Here is a 15215-nt window from a genome sequence, read left to right as displayed (position 1 = left end):
ATTTATATAACTAACTTTTATATTTAAAGATAGCTCCTCAAAAAGTATCATGGTTTTCACAACCAAATAAATGTTTCAACAACATTGAGAGACACTGATACTATGAAATAGAATTCAAAAATTTTCAACCTTCCTACACTGCTGGTGGGAATATGGTTTCATGCAGCCATTAGGGAAAAAAGCATGGAGAGTCCTCAAAAGACTAAAAACAGACTTATCATATGATCCAGCAATCCCACTCCTGAGTATATACCCAGAGGGAACTCTAATGTAAAAAGATCCATGTCCCTCAATGCTCATAGAAGCACTATTTACAATAGCCAAGACATGGGCACAACCTAAATGTCCATCGACAGATGACTGGATAAAGAAGTTGTGGCATATTTATACAACAGAATACTACTCTGCCATAAAAAAGAATAAAATAATACCATTTGCAGCAACATGGAAGGACCTAGAGATCGTCCTTCTAAGTGAAGTAAGCCAGAAAGAAAAAGAAAAATACCATATGATCACTGATATGTGGAATCTAAACTGGAATCAAAAAAAAAAAAAAGACACTATGAACTCATCTACAAAACAGAAGCAGACTTGTAGACTTAGTAAACAATCTTATGGTTACCGGGGAAAGAGGGTAGGAAGGGATAAATTTGGGAGTTTGAGATTTACAAATGTTATTAGCCACTATATATAATAATAGTTTTAAAAAAAGTTTTTTCTGTATAGCACAGGGAACTATGTTCAATATCTTGTAATAACTTTTAATGAAAAAAATATGAAAACAAATCTATGTATGTATATGCATGACCAGGACATTGAGCTGTACACTGGAAATTGATTAATTGTAATTGACTATACTTCAATTAAAAAAAGAATATTTGAACAAAGGAGAGTGATAATGACAACTTTTATCACTAGATATTGAAGCATTCTTAACTTCTGAAGGAAAAAAAAAAAACTTTTCAACTCCTTGGCTTAGAACACAAGACCTTTCATAACCTGGTCTCCACCTCTGTTTTCAGGGCTCCTTTCCCATAACACACCCATATATATCATGTACTTCATCCACACTGGGAATCTCACCATCCCTTGAACATAATTACATCTCTTTTGTGATTCTGTCTCCAACCAGACTAGTATTCCTGCCTGAAATACTTCCCTCAGTATCTACTTTGCCTGGAATAATTCCTTCTCATCCAATAGACCCAGTGAAAATATATTTTCTGTGGAAGATTTCTACATACATTGCCCTCCCCACCTGCCCTGACCCCAACAGGAGTTAATCATTTTTTTCATCGGAGTCTCCTATTTTTTCATTTATGTATGTAACTACTCCATAACGCAACCTCCCCGGCCCCTGCCCACCTCCTCGCTTCCCATCCCAGACTGTGTGCCCAAGACTTGGCACAGGGATGAGCACAGAGCAGACCCTCCCAATACGTGCTCCTTGACCAAGCAGAGGCTGGCGGTGCTTTACTGGGTCTGAGTACAACAGTTTAAAATTCCCTGCTCATAAACCCACAAGTAATAGTTCATAGCAGCATGAGTCACCGCAGACTAAAACAATTCAATATCTATTTTAAAGAAGTTGTAGATGCCAATCTCGGAATTATAGCAGAGACAGGATCTTTGGATCTAAGACATTCAAGCCAGGAGCTTCCGTAATGAGACAATTGCTCAACTCCGCACTTCAAGGGGCAGGAAGCTGACAACTACACGGAATTCAATTCCAGGCAGTGCTCAGACCTGAGAAAGGCAGGCAGGTGAATCCCCCCCCTGAGAATGAATTGTAGAATCTCAGGTGGAAAGTCAGAGTGGTGACTGGAAATGCGGAGGCTGGACCCTTATGTTTCACCAGTGGTCCCTACACTGGTGTGGTCAGTGTCAGTCTGAGATCCCCGTGAAAACCATGGTTCCACTTCCACCAAAAGATGCATGTGCACACATATACACAAACTTGCATACAGTCTCAGGGCATTCATGGACCACCTCCCCCTCAACCAAAAGCCTTTCAATGAAACAGAAAAACACTGGTTTTCAAACTTGAATGGGCAACAGAATTATCTAAGGGGGAACATTAAAGAACAGCTCGCTAGGCCCACCCCTAGGTTCGCTGAACCGGTAGGTCTGGGGTGCCGCAGAGAATTTACATTTCTAACAGCTTCCTGGGCGAGGCTGACGTTTCTGGTCTGAGGATCCCACACCCAGAACCACTGCCCTAAGCCACACAAAGCTGAGTTCACAGGAAGTAACGTTAAGAAACCACTGGGGATTAACTCGAGGAAGAAAGCAAAAAGAAAACAGAACAAAAAGTCATTTAAAGCTGATGAAGACTGTGCATGATGCAAGATTCAGGATCCTGTGCAGGAGAAAATCAAAGTGCTTCTACTGCTGCTTGATCTTTCTAAACATGCCAAGTTCACGTGGAAGGAGAAGGCCTTGGAGAAAACTACAGCTCCACAGCAAAGTACTTTTTAGGGAAAAACAGTCTTTTTCCTCGTGTGTCTCACAACTGTTACTCCTCCTCTACCAGCCACTGTGCAACCCCACCCCTTCCTCCAACAGAGCCCTCCTCACGGCTCCCATCCTGATTTGCTTCCTTTTCTCAGAGCTCCCAAGAAGTACAGAACTGTCATCGAGTGCCCCTGAAGACCCGCATCAACTCTGCATCCCCAGAGCCAAAAGAAGCAACTGGCTTCCAGTCACAGCTTCTGGCTGTGCCCTGAGTCATCAAGTGACCAAGCCTTCATGTACCACAGTGGAAAGGAAAGCGATCTTCTAGATAGCATTTGAAAATTACAGGTTAGGCCAATAACAGGCGAAGGAGACAAGATACCTATTCAAAGGAGAAGTGTATTTGGCAAAAACACAAGGACTGGGACCTTTTAGCTTAGGGACAAACCAGCTAGGCCCCAATAAGCCTTTAAAAGATCACTCAATACAGGGCAGTAGAGTTTTGAGTGATTTACATTTTTAACCATCACAGGAAAAAATAAAGCAACAGACAAAAAGTTATATATTCAAATGATTTCCTTAGAGCAAAATTAAATAGTATAAAAAAATTGCTGGTACTTAAAGGACAAGTATTGTGCTCAATAACATTTTGTTGCAGAACCAAAAAAAAGCCCTCCTTTGAGTAGCTCATTACTCAATGATACTGAACAAGTAAGAAATTGTTAGAGTAAGCAGTACTCATTCTTGAGTTTTCAGTTAGTGCTTTCCACAAAGTGCCAAATCCACAGGGAGCCTAGGAGGAAAAAGGGGTTCAAAGCCAAATAAATTCTGGACACTCTCAATGTAGAGTAAAGGCTCTGATAAACCACTTTAATTCTCTTTAATTTAGAATATCCAAAATATACTTACTAAGAAACCCTTTGCTGAAAAATACCCCAGCATCAGTGTCCTGAGATCCAGACTTTGATAAATACTCTGTTGGAGGCATCGCTCCAATCGGGTTTTAGCCACTGATGCCAACAGTATGGAAAAGAAAAAGCTTCCATGAGTCGAAACCACTTTGTTCTTGCTCTCTTCTGCTGGACAAAAACCAGGCTCCAGTCAAAAACATATGGGGCCTGCAAAGCAGAGCTGTGCTTCCTCTTTCAGCGCAGCTGGGAAGAGGGGACAGCGCCCAGCCACGCCTCGGCAGCTGAGCAGAGCCCGAGCGCCCCCTCGCACTGCAGGTCCTTTTGACTGTGAGCTTTGGATCCTCACGTCTGTGACCTGACATCATGTAGCATCATCAGAAGTTCCCAGAGCCTCGAGACCAGCTCTCAGCAGAGGAAATCACTGATGACTGACATACTCAGGTGACCTCTTAGCTGCCCATCATCCTAGATCTGTCTCTTTTGTTCAGCTATGTGGTGACCCCCGGAATACACTGATATGGAGTAAATCTTTAATACTTTCTGCGCACACACATCAGGTAAACGAAATTTACAAATTATGGACTTTATACCAAGTACGAATTGACAGGCATACAGCGAAGTAGAAAATGAGGCAATCATCTGAATAATTATCACGACTCACACCTTAATTTAATCCTTTCAGAAATTATCTACAATTAACAAACAACAGACAGAGGGCTTTTGGGGAGTAGAAAGAACATGGGGTTTTTACACATGGCTACTGTCTGTATTTATTTCCCCTCATTTGCTTCCTATCTCACAGGGGGTTTCTGAAAGTTACATGACACAGTTAGCATTCAATAAATAAAAATATGGCTTTTATAGTACCATTTTTGTAGGAAGGCTTTAGTGGGCAATAAAGAAAGCAAAATTCTTATTGTTTAATATTTCAAAAATATCAAACATGCACACAGTTCTTAAGAAGGATGTTAATTAACACTTTCTGGAAGAAGAAATGTACCAGTTAATAGCTGGATGACTGTGAGCAATTTATTGAACATATTTGCACCTCCGTTTCTTTGTCCATCAAGCAGAGATTATAAAAATCCCCACCTGATGGAATTGTTTTGAGCAGAAAATGAGTTTAAAAATGTGATGTTCTTAGAAGAGTGACTAGAACATGAAGAAATCAATTCATCTTCACCATTATTAGCACTTATTCTTCTTATTACACCTAAAAGCCACATAAACCCTCCCGTCCTCCAGGTCTGATTGTCCCCTTGCAATCTGCTGCGACTGTTCTTTGATCCTCTCTGATCAGTCTCCTCCCTAATTACCAACATATTTTATAAGGTTGACCGTATAATTTTATAGCTAATTATAAAATTACAACCTGTATCGGAATGCTATCGGTTATCTCGTGCATATTAATTTTTGCCTCCAACCTGACGTTTTAGAGTCTGCACAGGGTGAAATTTCCACCTCCTTCACATCACCTAGCTCAGTGCTAAGACCACCGCAGGCTGGTTTTTGTGGCTATAATAATTACAACAGTGTCACAGTCCTCATGCAGAGGTGTTCCTTAATAGTGCTCCAGCTTTCCTCCTCCTCCTCCTCCTCAGCTCCCCTGTGATCTCTGCTTGGCTTAGAACTGAGGTCCCCCAGCTCCCCATCTACAGTGCACTGCTCGAGGCGTGGCTCCACGTTGCTCTATCTGCCCCACGGCTGGTCACAGATCCCACAAGGAAGGTGTTTAAATAGTAGGGAAGTTGGACCCGAAAAGATATTAACCAGGGCCAGGGTGGCTTAGAGGACAGACCCTGCCGTTAGTTTGAAGTCCTGTTACAACAACTGCCTGGAATGTCGGGTTTTAGCTCGAGCTGAAGTGGATCGCAGCACACAGGCCTGTTGTGTTAGTCCACACAGGCTGAGGGTGGCCAGTGAGACCTGGGCTCATGCTTGTGTTTAGTGTGATGAACACTCTTCTGACATCATGCTGTGAAATTGGGTTTTGTTGGCCCAAAACTGAGGCCATTTGCCTCCCTTGAGAAGTTCCCAAAATACATGTGATTTATCCCACAGCTAAACAGCTCCAGGCTTACGTACGTACGGCTGGACTTGACGGGGAGGTCGCAGAGGCTCTGACGGGACACATTTCTCACCTGATTTAACATTTGCAACGGTGTGCTGACAGCCACTGTCAGGCCCTTTCGGGGGGGCCCAGAACATCACCTCCATTACATGATGGAAAACGCTACCCTCTCCATCCTGTGTCCTGACTCTACCCATCCTTTCCCATATCCATTCCGTTCCCAGGTGGTGTCTGTCCCTGGTCTCTCTGTCCATTTGAACATGGCAATTTTGTGCCATGCAGCTGAGGTCCTCTGAGTCCCCGAACGACACCCTCACAGACTTCACACTATTATTAGTTAAATGCATAAAGCTATATTTAAACAGATCCACGGTCAAGCCTTTGGAAAGTCTCTTAAATAATAGATAATTTACTACTTGGCTGACAACCAAACCTAAAATTCTTTGACAACAAATACCCATTTTGAAGTTAATGAGACTTCATTAAATATTATCAAGGAAGGTTGGGGGACAAGGGCTGTTTCGCTGAAAATACTTTATGCACGGGCGGCTTTTATTGTTTGGCAAAGAGAGAAAATCCAATGAGTGTTCCAAGATGGGGCTGTATGCCTCTGTCTCTTCAACTTTGTTAGCCTGAAATACTCTGGCCCACAAGGATGCTTTCACCACCTGACGTAGCTCTGCTCTAGCACAGAGCAAAAGCGCAGTTGAGCCTTTATTCTTAAAGACATTTTACGCAAGCTCCTTTCAGACTAGAACAATTCATGTAACTCACGCTTCCCTTTTCTCTCTGCCTGCCAGGATATTCCCACGTGTCTTTGTTAGCTCTCGTGGTTAATATTTCTTGCTTGTTTTTCAAATCTTTTTATTTTAATAACTCTATTGAATGTGTGTTCTTTGTATATACTAATTACTTTTAAGAGGCAAGGAAAAAATGAATGAATGAAAGAACAAATATCATGAGTTTAAAACGTACTTACCACCATTTCTCATCCTCTTTACTTCTCACCTTTTCCTGTCCTTTTCTACTCTGGATTCTCACCATCAAAAATGTAGAGAAGGCAATGAATGAGGTCAGTGGCGAGCCAGGCGCCACTACTGTCAAGGCTAAGGTTCCGTCAGATTAACTGCCAACAACTTGCCACTTGACACCCTGTCCCTGGTCTCCCAGGAGGCCCCAGACACAGCCCCTGAGTCCCTGGGATAAAACAATTCCCCAGTGCTCCTGACTCAGACAGAACACAGCAACTCTCTGGGTCGCACCCATATCCTCTCTTTCTCTCTCCGCCTGTCTCAGCGACTGGCCTCCGGCTGTCCTGCTTAACGTCTCCTCTCGCCATGGCTCCTCACAGGTCGCCGCCCTTCCATTGTCAACACACTGAAAGCAGAAGGTTCAGGATCAAACACACCTGGAGCAGGGCCTCTGTGTGCCATTTACGGACTGGAATTTGGGAAAAGTCATCTTAGCCCTTGGGACCCTTTTCCCTCATCTTTCAAATGGTGCCAGCAGAAGGCTTCCCTCCTGCGGTAGCTGGGAGAACCAAACTAGGTAAACGCACGGAATTCCCTGGCCCAGTGTCCAGCCCGGGATGCAGCTGTTCCGTTCATGAGAATGACTCACGTCTACTGAGCACTTAAAACGCAAGTGCTGGATGTTTGTTTTCCCTAGATGCGCGTATCGAAGCCTCACAATTACTCCACAGAACTTCTGAGGCAGGCCCTTTCGTAAACCGCTTGGTGCCTGGCACAAGGTAAGCGCTTAATAAATGTTGGCTCTTAATTGGTATCACGAATGCTGTCTTTCTTTGAGAGATGAGAGAGTTCGGTGAAGGCAAGTTACATGCTGACTATTATCATCCACTACCTGCTAGGATACTGGCATAGAAGGACACTGACATTACACAGAACTCCAGCAGCAAGTGTTACTCTACTCATCATATGCTAAGGAAACAAAGGTTTAGAGAGGTTAAAGGGTTTGCCAAATGTGGTTCATTGAAAAGTGCCAAGTTTCATCCAGCAATCCCACTCCTGGGCATATATGCAGAGGGAACTTTAATTTGAAAAGGTCCTGCACCCCCACTACCCATAGCAGCAGTATTTACAATAGTCAAGACATGGAAACAGCCTAAATGTCCATTGACAGATGACTGGGAAAAAGATGTGGTATATTTATATGATGGAATGCTACTCAGCCATAAAAAATAATAAAATAATGCCATTTGCAGCAACATGGATGGACCTGGAGATCATCATTCTAAGTGAAGTAAGCCAGAGAGACAAATACCATATGATATTGCTCATTTGTGGAATCTAAAACAAAAAGAGAAAAAGGGGACACTAATGAACGCTTCTACAAACAGAAACAGACTCACAGACATAGTAAACAATCCTTAAACGGTTACTAGGGGGAAAGAGGAGGGAAGGGATAAATTTGGGAGTTTGAGGTTTGCACATGTTAGCCACTATATATAAAAATAGATTAAAAAAATGAGTGCCTTCTGTATAGTACAGAAGAATTACATTCAATATCTTGTAACAGCCTTTAATGAAAAAATATGAAAATGAATATATGTATTTATATGCATGACTGGGACACTGTGCTGACATCAGAAACTAACACATTCTAATTGACTGTACTTCAATAAAAGAAAATTAAATAAAAAAGAAAGAAAGTGGCCAGGTTGGGAATTGAATCCAAGACTACATGTACTTGGAACCTGCCTCTCCCGTCTCACACTGTTACCTGCTAAGGCTTCACAATCCTCCCCACCTCAGTGAGTCAATCACAGTGGCACCTCCATCTTCTGTCCTGTTTTACCTCCACACCTATGGGAATGAGGCACCGGACAATGACAGCAGAACCCAGATCATTCTTAGACCATTTCCATCCACCCCGGCACATCAATCAACGAACACTGAAGTCTCCTTCCCAAGGGATTCCAGTGGAACCTTTCCTGGTTGTTTTAAGTTGCTTTGCATGTTAATGCCAGTGGTGGCAGCTGCTCTAACAAGTAAATCCTCACTGAGCTGTGACAATGACCAGAGAGCAGACGCCAGAGTCTGGGAACCTGCTTCACAAAAACAAGTCCTGGGGTGGAGGCCGTAATGGGGGGCCGAGAGGTGCCACGTCCGTAAGAATGGCTGCATGCTGTCCTTCATCCACAGAAGGGATTTTACTGGGATTTGAAAAGGTTGTTCGGTGACAGCCACAGCAAACATGCATGACCAATACGACTGGATTTGAGACAAATCTATGAAAGATACCGAAAGACCTCAACTGCCCTGCAGACTATAAAGAGCTGACGAAGACAATGATGAGTTCGGTAAGTCCCATGATACGGGTGCGAATCCGTGGCTGTGGGGACGTGTAAGAGGGAGGCACTTATTAGAGGCACATGACGGGGGTCCCTATGTTAACTGAATATTCTTTCTAATCACTTGTGGATTTTTTAAAAAAGGACCTCCATCTATCCCATAAGGGATCAAGTGGATCAGAATCTCCAGGAGGTGATGCCCCCTCATAAGTATTGTTTTAAGAGCTACTGGGATGAACTGATGGTGATGGACATTGGGAATCACTGGTTTAGGGGGTCAAGCTTCACCAGGAATTTGACGAGTGGAAATGGGGACAGGGAGAGGACCCGGGAACAGCATACATTCAGCGGAGCAGAGGGGAGAGGGCAGGGTTCAGAGAGGGTGTAAGGAATATTTGAGTAGGCTTGAGGGCTCATGTGGAGGTGTAGAGGGAGCAGGGAAAATAAAAATTCAAAGGCAAAAGCAAGATCACGGGGACAGATGGACATCCAAGGGAGTTTGAATCTCATTTTCAAAATATGTAAAATACTGCTCTTGGTACATGCCATTGTCAATTATATGTTAGTTCTTATTTCTAAACGATCCAGATAACTATGCCTAAATTAAGAAAAAAAAAAGCAGCTTCTCACAACTTGTGTGTTAAAACTGAGTATCACTGACTCCCACCACTGCGTCCAAACAGAGCGCACTGGACCCCACAGTAACAAAGCATCACTGTCACCTTCTTCTACAAATCACAGCCGGCAAATCTGTGTGTGCCCATCTCTCCTGGAATTATAAAGACACACAAGCAAATGAGAGAGAGAGAGAAGAGAGAGGGAGAGAGGGAGAGAGACAGGGACTCTTACAAACTCCTCAAGAAGGGTGAGTCTGTCTGTCTGTGCAATACCTTGACGAGCCATTTCTTCAACCGTATGATCTCCTCGAGGAGAAAGAGGCGGCAGGGAACGTGGCGCGGGTGCTGGTAACACTCCGTGCTTACAGTAACTGATGACATCAGTAGAGCAGGTGTTATCCTCATCTCACAAAAAATGGCACAGATGACATGTGACTATTCCTCTAAAAGCCTACAAGTGCTCCATTTTAGATTCCAACATATGCCACTCCTGCTACCGTCTGGGGAAGAGAGCGTAGCTGAGTGCATTCTGCTAAAACACTTAAAACATTTTTTTAAAAGATTGTTTTAGATAGTGTTTCTTTAAGTGTAAGCATTTGTAGCTGATGATATTTCAGGCTTACTTTATGTGCTGATTTTCAGTGCCATTAAGAAATGTTGTTATGATTCAGAATATTTTCAGGTTATAAATCTCTCAAGAACAGAGATCTCATCTTCCTCATACCCATGCTCCCAGGAAGCTTAACACAGGATCGGTGTGATAGTTGTTCTTCATAAATACTTTTTTCTGAAACGAAAGACTCGCATGATTCTGTGATACTTAACGACCTATGTCACTCGCCACAATCTACACAACTAGTTGTGTCAAACCAAACAGAAAATAAATTTAACCTGATACAGTTTTGATGATCTGTTCCTTCAGTCATTTGACAGATACACTAAATGCCTACTCTAGATCTATATTCTGTGTAGACAGCGAAAAGCGTGGACTGTGGTGACACACAGACAAGGTCTCTGCCCTCAAAGAATTTGTAAACTTGTGGCAGGAAACGGTTACACACACGTGGGTGCACAATAAACTGGAGAACAAGAAATGCTACAGAAGATATAAAAGAGTGATATAATGAAGCAACTACTTCAGATAAAATGGTGAGGGAGAGTCTCCAATAAGTGACATTTGAGCTGAGAATTAAATTTTAAAAAAAAGGAAGTCTACAAATTATAATGCTGGAGAGGGTGTGGATAAAAGAGAACCCTCCTATACTGTTGGTAGGAATGCAGTTTGGTGCAGCCACTATGGAAAACAGTATGGAGATTCTTTAGAAAAACTAAAAGCAGACTTACTATATGACGCAGTAATCCCACTCCTGGGCATATATCCAGAGGAAACTCTAATATGAAAAGGTGCATGCACCCCAATGTTCATAGCAGCACTATTTACAATAGCCAAGACATGGGAGCAACCCAAGTGCCCATCAACAGATGACCAGCTTAAGAAGATGGGAGATACATATGTACATATATATATACATATATACGTGTATGTACACACATATAATATATAATAGAATAGATTATAATAATAGACTATTACTCAACCATAAAAAAGAATGAAATATTGCCATTTGCTGCAACATGGATGGACTTAAAAAATAGTATGCTTAGTGAAGTAAGTCAGAAAGAAAAAGACAAATGCTACGTGATGTCACTTACGTGTGGAATCTAAAAAAAAAGAACACAAATGAATCCATATGCAAAACAGAAACAGACTCACAGATGCAGAAGATAAACTTATGGTCACCAGAGGGGAGAAGGAGGTGGGGAGGGACAGACGAGGAGGATGCGATTACCAGATACAAACTACTGTATGTAAAACAGATAATAAGGATTTATTGCATAACACAGGGAATTATACCCAATATCATGTAACAACCTATAATGGGATGTAGTCTGCAAAGATTAAAAAAAAAAAACAAAACCGAGTCACTATGCTGTAAGAATACAACATCATAAATTAGCTTTACTTCAAGTAAAAAAGGAGAAGATAACCATGCAGGACAGCAGGTGCTGAGTGTTCCAGCCTAAGAGAACAGCAATGGCCCTGAGACTGGGTGGGCTCACTGTCATGCTCAAGGCGTGAAAAAGGTCAGAAAGGCTAGTATCCATAGGAGATGAGTCCAGTAAGTGGGCACGGACAATTCCACCCAAAGCACGAAGGCCATGCAAAGAAGTTAGAAGTGTATTCTACATCCAGTGGGAAGGCATTAGAACAAAAAACCAGAAAGTGGTATGATCAGATTTATACATCTGTTTCACCCAGAAATATTCTGAACAAAAAGTGCTCCCAAGTACCAAAGAAAAATTAAATGATGGTTAGATGTCTGTTCCTCGTAAGACCCATTGACAAAGCTATTTTTAAAAGTGTGGAAATAAAAGGAAATTCAGATGAACAATTATCCAAATTTAAAATGTCACTGATAAAAACAACTCTCGCTCCTTGCCGAGGTGTCCAGTACACCGACATTCTCCCATTTAGAGCAGGGCTCAGGACCGGGATGAAGGAAGTGCATCCCCAGGGGGTGGTGAAGGCTCGGTTCCCCCGGGCACCCCACTCGGCACAGCAGAGAGAGATCAGCAGGTGAGCAGGCCATGACATCCGTCATCCTAAGAGCGACATGCACGACAGGGACAGGGCACCACTGATAATTACGTCAGAACAACAGGCATAAACGGGGGCGGCCCCCGGCATCTGGAATGCAGACTCACCCTTGACCTAGGCTTGAGTCTCAACTTGTACCGAACCAGCCATGTGGCCTGCAGCCAGGTGTCACCCTTTCTGAGACTGCTTTTCTTTATCGGGCACAGGAAGTGGTTGCATTTTCTCATTTATTGACCGATCACCAACTATCATAGGGTCTCGCTGGAGAGACAGAAGAATGAAGCCCATTTCATCCTCACAGTCTAGTCACAGAACAAATAAACTGAATGGTGGCATAGCAAGTGAAGTCACAGAGACATACACCAGGGTGAAATCTCTCCAGTTAACCGAGGAGAGGAGTGAGAACCCCCATGAAGACAACAAAAAGTGCTTCACAGGGGCCTGGTGAAGCCTGGGCTGAAGTTAGGAAAATAAACAGAAATTCACAATTAAATCAACACGATTGAGGGAAAGAGAGGGTCATCTTGGACTCAGGGCTCTGCTGCGGTCCAGCCAGAGGGGCGGCGCGTGCAGAGGCACAGAGTGTGCGGCACGGTGGCAGGTCCAGGCCGTTATCACATTGGCTCAACTAGGTGATCTCTAAGGTCTTTAATGCACAAAAAAATGCTAAGACTTCCCTATTTATTGATGTCAAATACAGTTATTAAAAATGAATCCTTATTAGCCCCCAAATGTAATAACACACGTCAGTACTCTATCTCCAACAGCAGCAGCCACGTGACCCATTCCTAGTCCCACGTCACCCGTTCACTCCGAGCTGCACACACACAGCAGTTCCTGGCTGTGTTTAAAGGAAGAATATGAAGACCCAGCATAAAGGCTTGCTTCTCCCCAGGGTTGCACATCACTGATTTAAGAATAAAAGAAACAGGGACAGAATACGGGGCAGAGGGCTGAATATGCAGGAACATCTAAGATAACACCAACACTTACTGAACATTCAGCAGGTATTAATTCCACTTGCATTTTACAGATTAGATAACCAAGGCACAGCCCAGAGAAGACCTTGCCCAAAGTAACCTACTGAGCAGAGGCAGAGCTAGGATGTGTCTGCAGGGAGGCTGACTCGAGGGTCCCTGCCTTTAACAAGTACCCCACCTGCCTCTCAACAGTGATGCCAACACTGCAGTGGCCAGTTCTGCTCTGTCTACTCTGCCCTATTTTATCTTTGTCCCAGAGCAATCTCAGGGGAGAAGTAAAAACACAGACTGACTCTCAGCAGCAAACTTTGGACAAAACAAAAATTAAAAAAGATATGCAGTGAGCAAAGACGATGAATTTTCAAAATCAAATTCCCATTTTCTACTTCAGCATCTGAACTGTGAGAATCTACAGTCAGAACGCTTGCCCTCTGGGTCTGTCCAAGTCAGCATTAAGAATTCAGCCGAGTCCACCGGACATGAAATAACTGGATTGGGCCAAGGTTCTCATGGAAACAGTTACATTTTTGATCACTTGTTTGGATTCCATGAAAGGTATAAGGTCTTAAAGGTGAAGAGCTCCATCTGTTAACTTCTTCTGTTCAGCCGTTAACAAACCACAAGCCGAAACGTGATTAAAGACCTTGCAAAGATAATGGCAGTTTTAATAGCAACAATAATAAGGTTAATTTGACTCTATCCTATTTGTGCATCAATTCGAGTTTATAACCTTTAAATATATGGCATCCAATTTAAACCTAATAATACATGTGTATTATTAGCCACATAAAAATGTATTAACAGATGAAGGCTCGGAGAAGTGCGCTGACTTTTGTAGTTCAGGAGTTGAGATTTAAACTAAACGTCTAAGTCCAGCAATATTTCCTCTTCTCCCACAGCTGCATCTCACACTGTTAGAAAGTCCAGTAAGCCATCATGCCATCATGCTTTACTTCAGAAAGAACTAAACACCACAGCCTACAGACGCAGGCTTTGTTCTCCGACTGCCCCAGCTTCTGTCTAATCGTTGTATAAAACCCAACACCTCACAATCCCTGGCCTGATCCCTGAGCTGTAGAGGGAGGAAGTTTGAACACTGATGAGTTTAACAAGTGAGGGGGTCACATTAGACTAGCGAAGCAGGCTGCCCCTCATGCAAAAGTCCAGATGGATGGAGGGCATGGCTGAAAGCTGCTTACCAACACAGGACTCCCCGGACAGTGAGTAGGTCCCATCGTCATGGAAACCGCTTCTGCACTCACAGTGGTACCACCCTGGCAGGTTAACGCAGCGGGAATGGTTGTGGCACTCAACGAGCCCCTCTGTACATTCATCAACATCTGCCTCAGAGAAAAACACAAGCCCACCAGGACATTAATTTCTCTTGACACGAACCTTTTGGTAAACACCTAAAACAGGCTCATGTCAACATATCAATTACAACTGGTCAGTCACCTCGAAGGAGAGTTATAGGAAGAGCCAAATTCCATTTTTTTTTTTTGCCAGAATCTAAGCAAAATGAAACCTTCATTTGGGGGAATGTTTCTTATACATCGAATGATGAAGTTAGAGCTGACGGTCATGGAGGCATTCTGAACTGCAAAGGCTGTTTTCATTCCTAAATCACCAGAAACTAACTCGAGGATATTTGGCACGGTTTTGTTATTCAGTGTATATGACTCTTCTCTGATTCAATGATTCCAAAATAGTCATTCCAGATACTATCTGGCATTCTTTGAAAATAACCATGAACCAATAAGTTACTGAAACTCTAGGTTAAACAGTGTTAAACTAATGTTTCTTTTTCAGATTTCAGTCTCAGAGACTTACCCTATTTACATGCCCTGCGCAGCTTAGACAGGAGAATCAAAATATGTGCTGTTCCCCAAACTGACTTGGCTGAGGGATGCTTTTTCTTTGGATAATACCTTGTGAAACTAATGTTTAGGAATCACTGTTCTAATTTTTTGAAACTGCTGATTCACTTAAGGACTTGATTTATGACAGGAAATCAGAGGTCGTCATTCTTCGCTCATTTGTGATGGAAGGAAGTCTTCTGGGCTTGATTTGCTCTAGAATCTGGCTTCTCGGAATCAGCGAGTGCCGGGCTCACGCACGGATTCTCTCGCCCAGAGGCTGGCCTCTGAGCTGAAGGAAGGTGATGGGACTGCAGACAGATGAGCTGTCCATGGTCGTGCCAGGATCGGCGC

The 15215-nt window shown here is 43.0% G+C and overlaps 1 protein-coding gene across 6 annotated transcripts in view; it reads right to left on the bottom strand.

Annotated features, from left to right (window-relative positions):
• NELL1 (neural EGFL like 1) overlaps positions 1–15215 on the bottom strand; it is a 745741-nt gene that overhangs the window by 50886 nt on the left and 679640 nt on the right. For 5 of the 6 annotated variants that reach the window (XM_072969672.1, XM_072969674.1, XM_072969676.1 and 2 more), the window contains one exon: positions 14205–14345. The exons of the other annotated variant lie outside the window; for it this stretch is intronic. In XM_072969672.1, coding sequence (XP_072825773.1) covers positions 14205–14345 — 141 coding nt within the window. The remainder of the gene's footprint in view (positions 1–14204; positions 14346–15215) is intronic. 6 annotated transcript variants of the gene reach the window in all.

Source organism: Vicugna pacos, chromosome 10 (genome assembly GCF_048564905.1).
Source record: "Vicugna pacos chromosome 10, VicPac4, whole genome shotgun sequence".
In the NCBI taxonomy this organism is placed as follows: Eukaryota; Metazoa; Chordata; class Mammalia; order Artiodactyla; family Camelidae; genus Vicugna; species Vicugna pacos.
The sequence above is the reverse complement of the archived record's forward strand: the minus strand, read 5'-3'. Positions and strand labels throughout refer to the sequence as shown.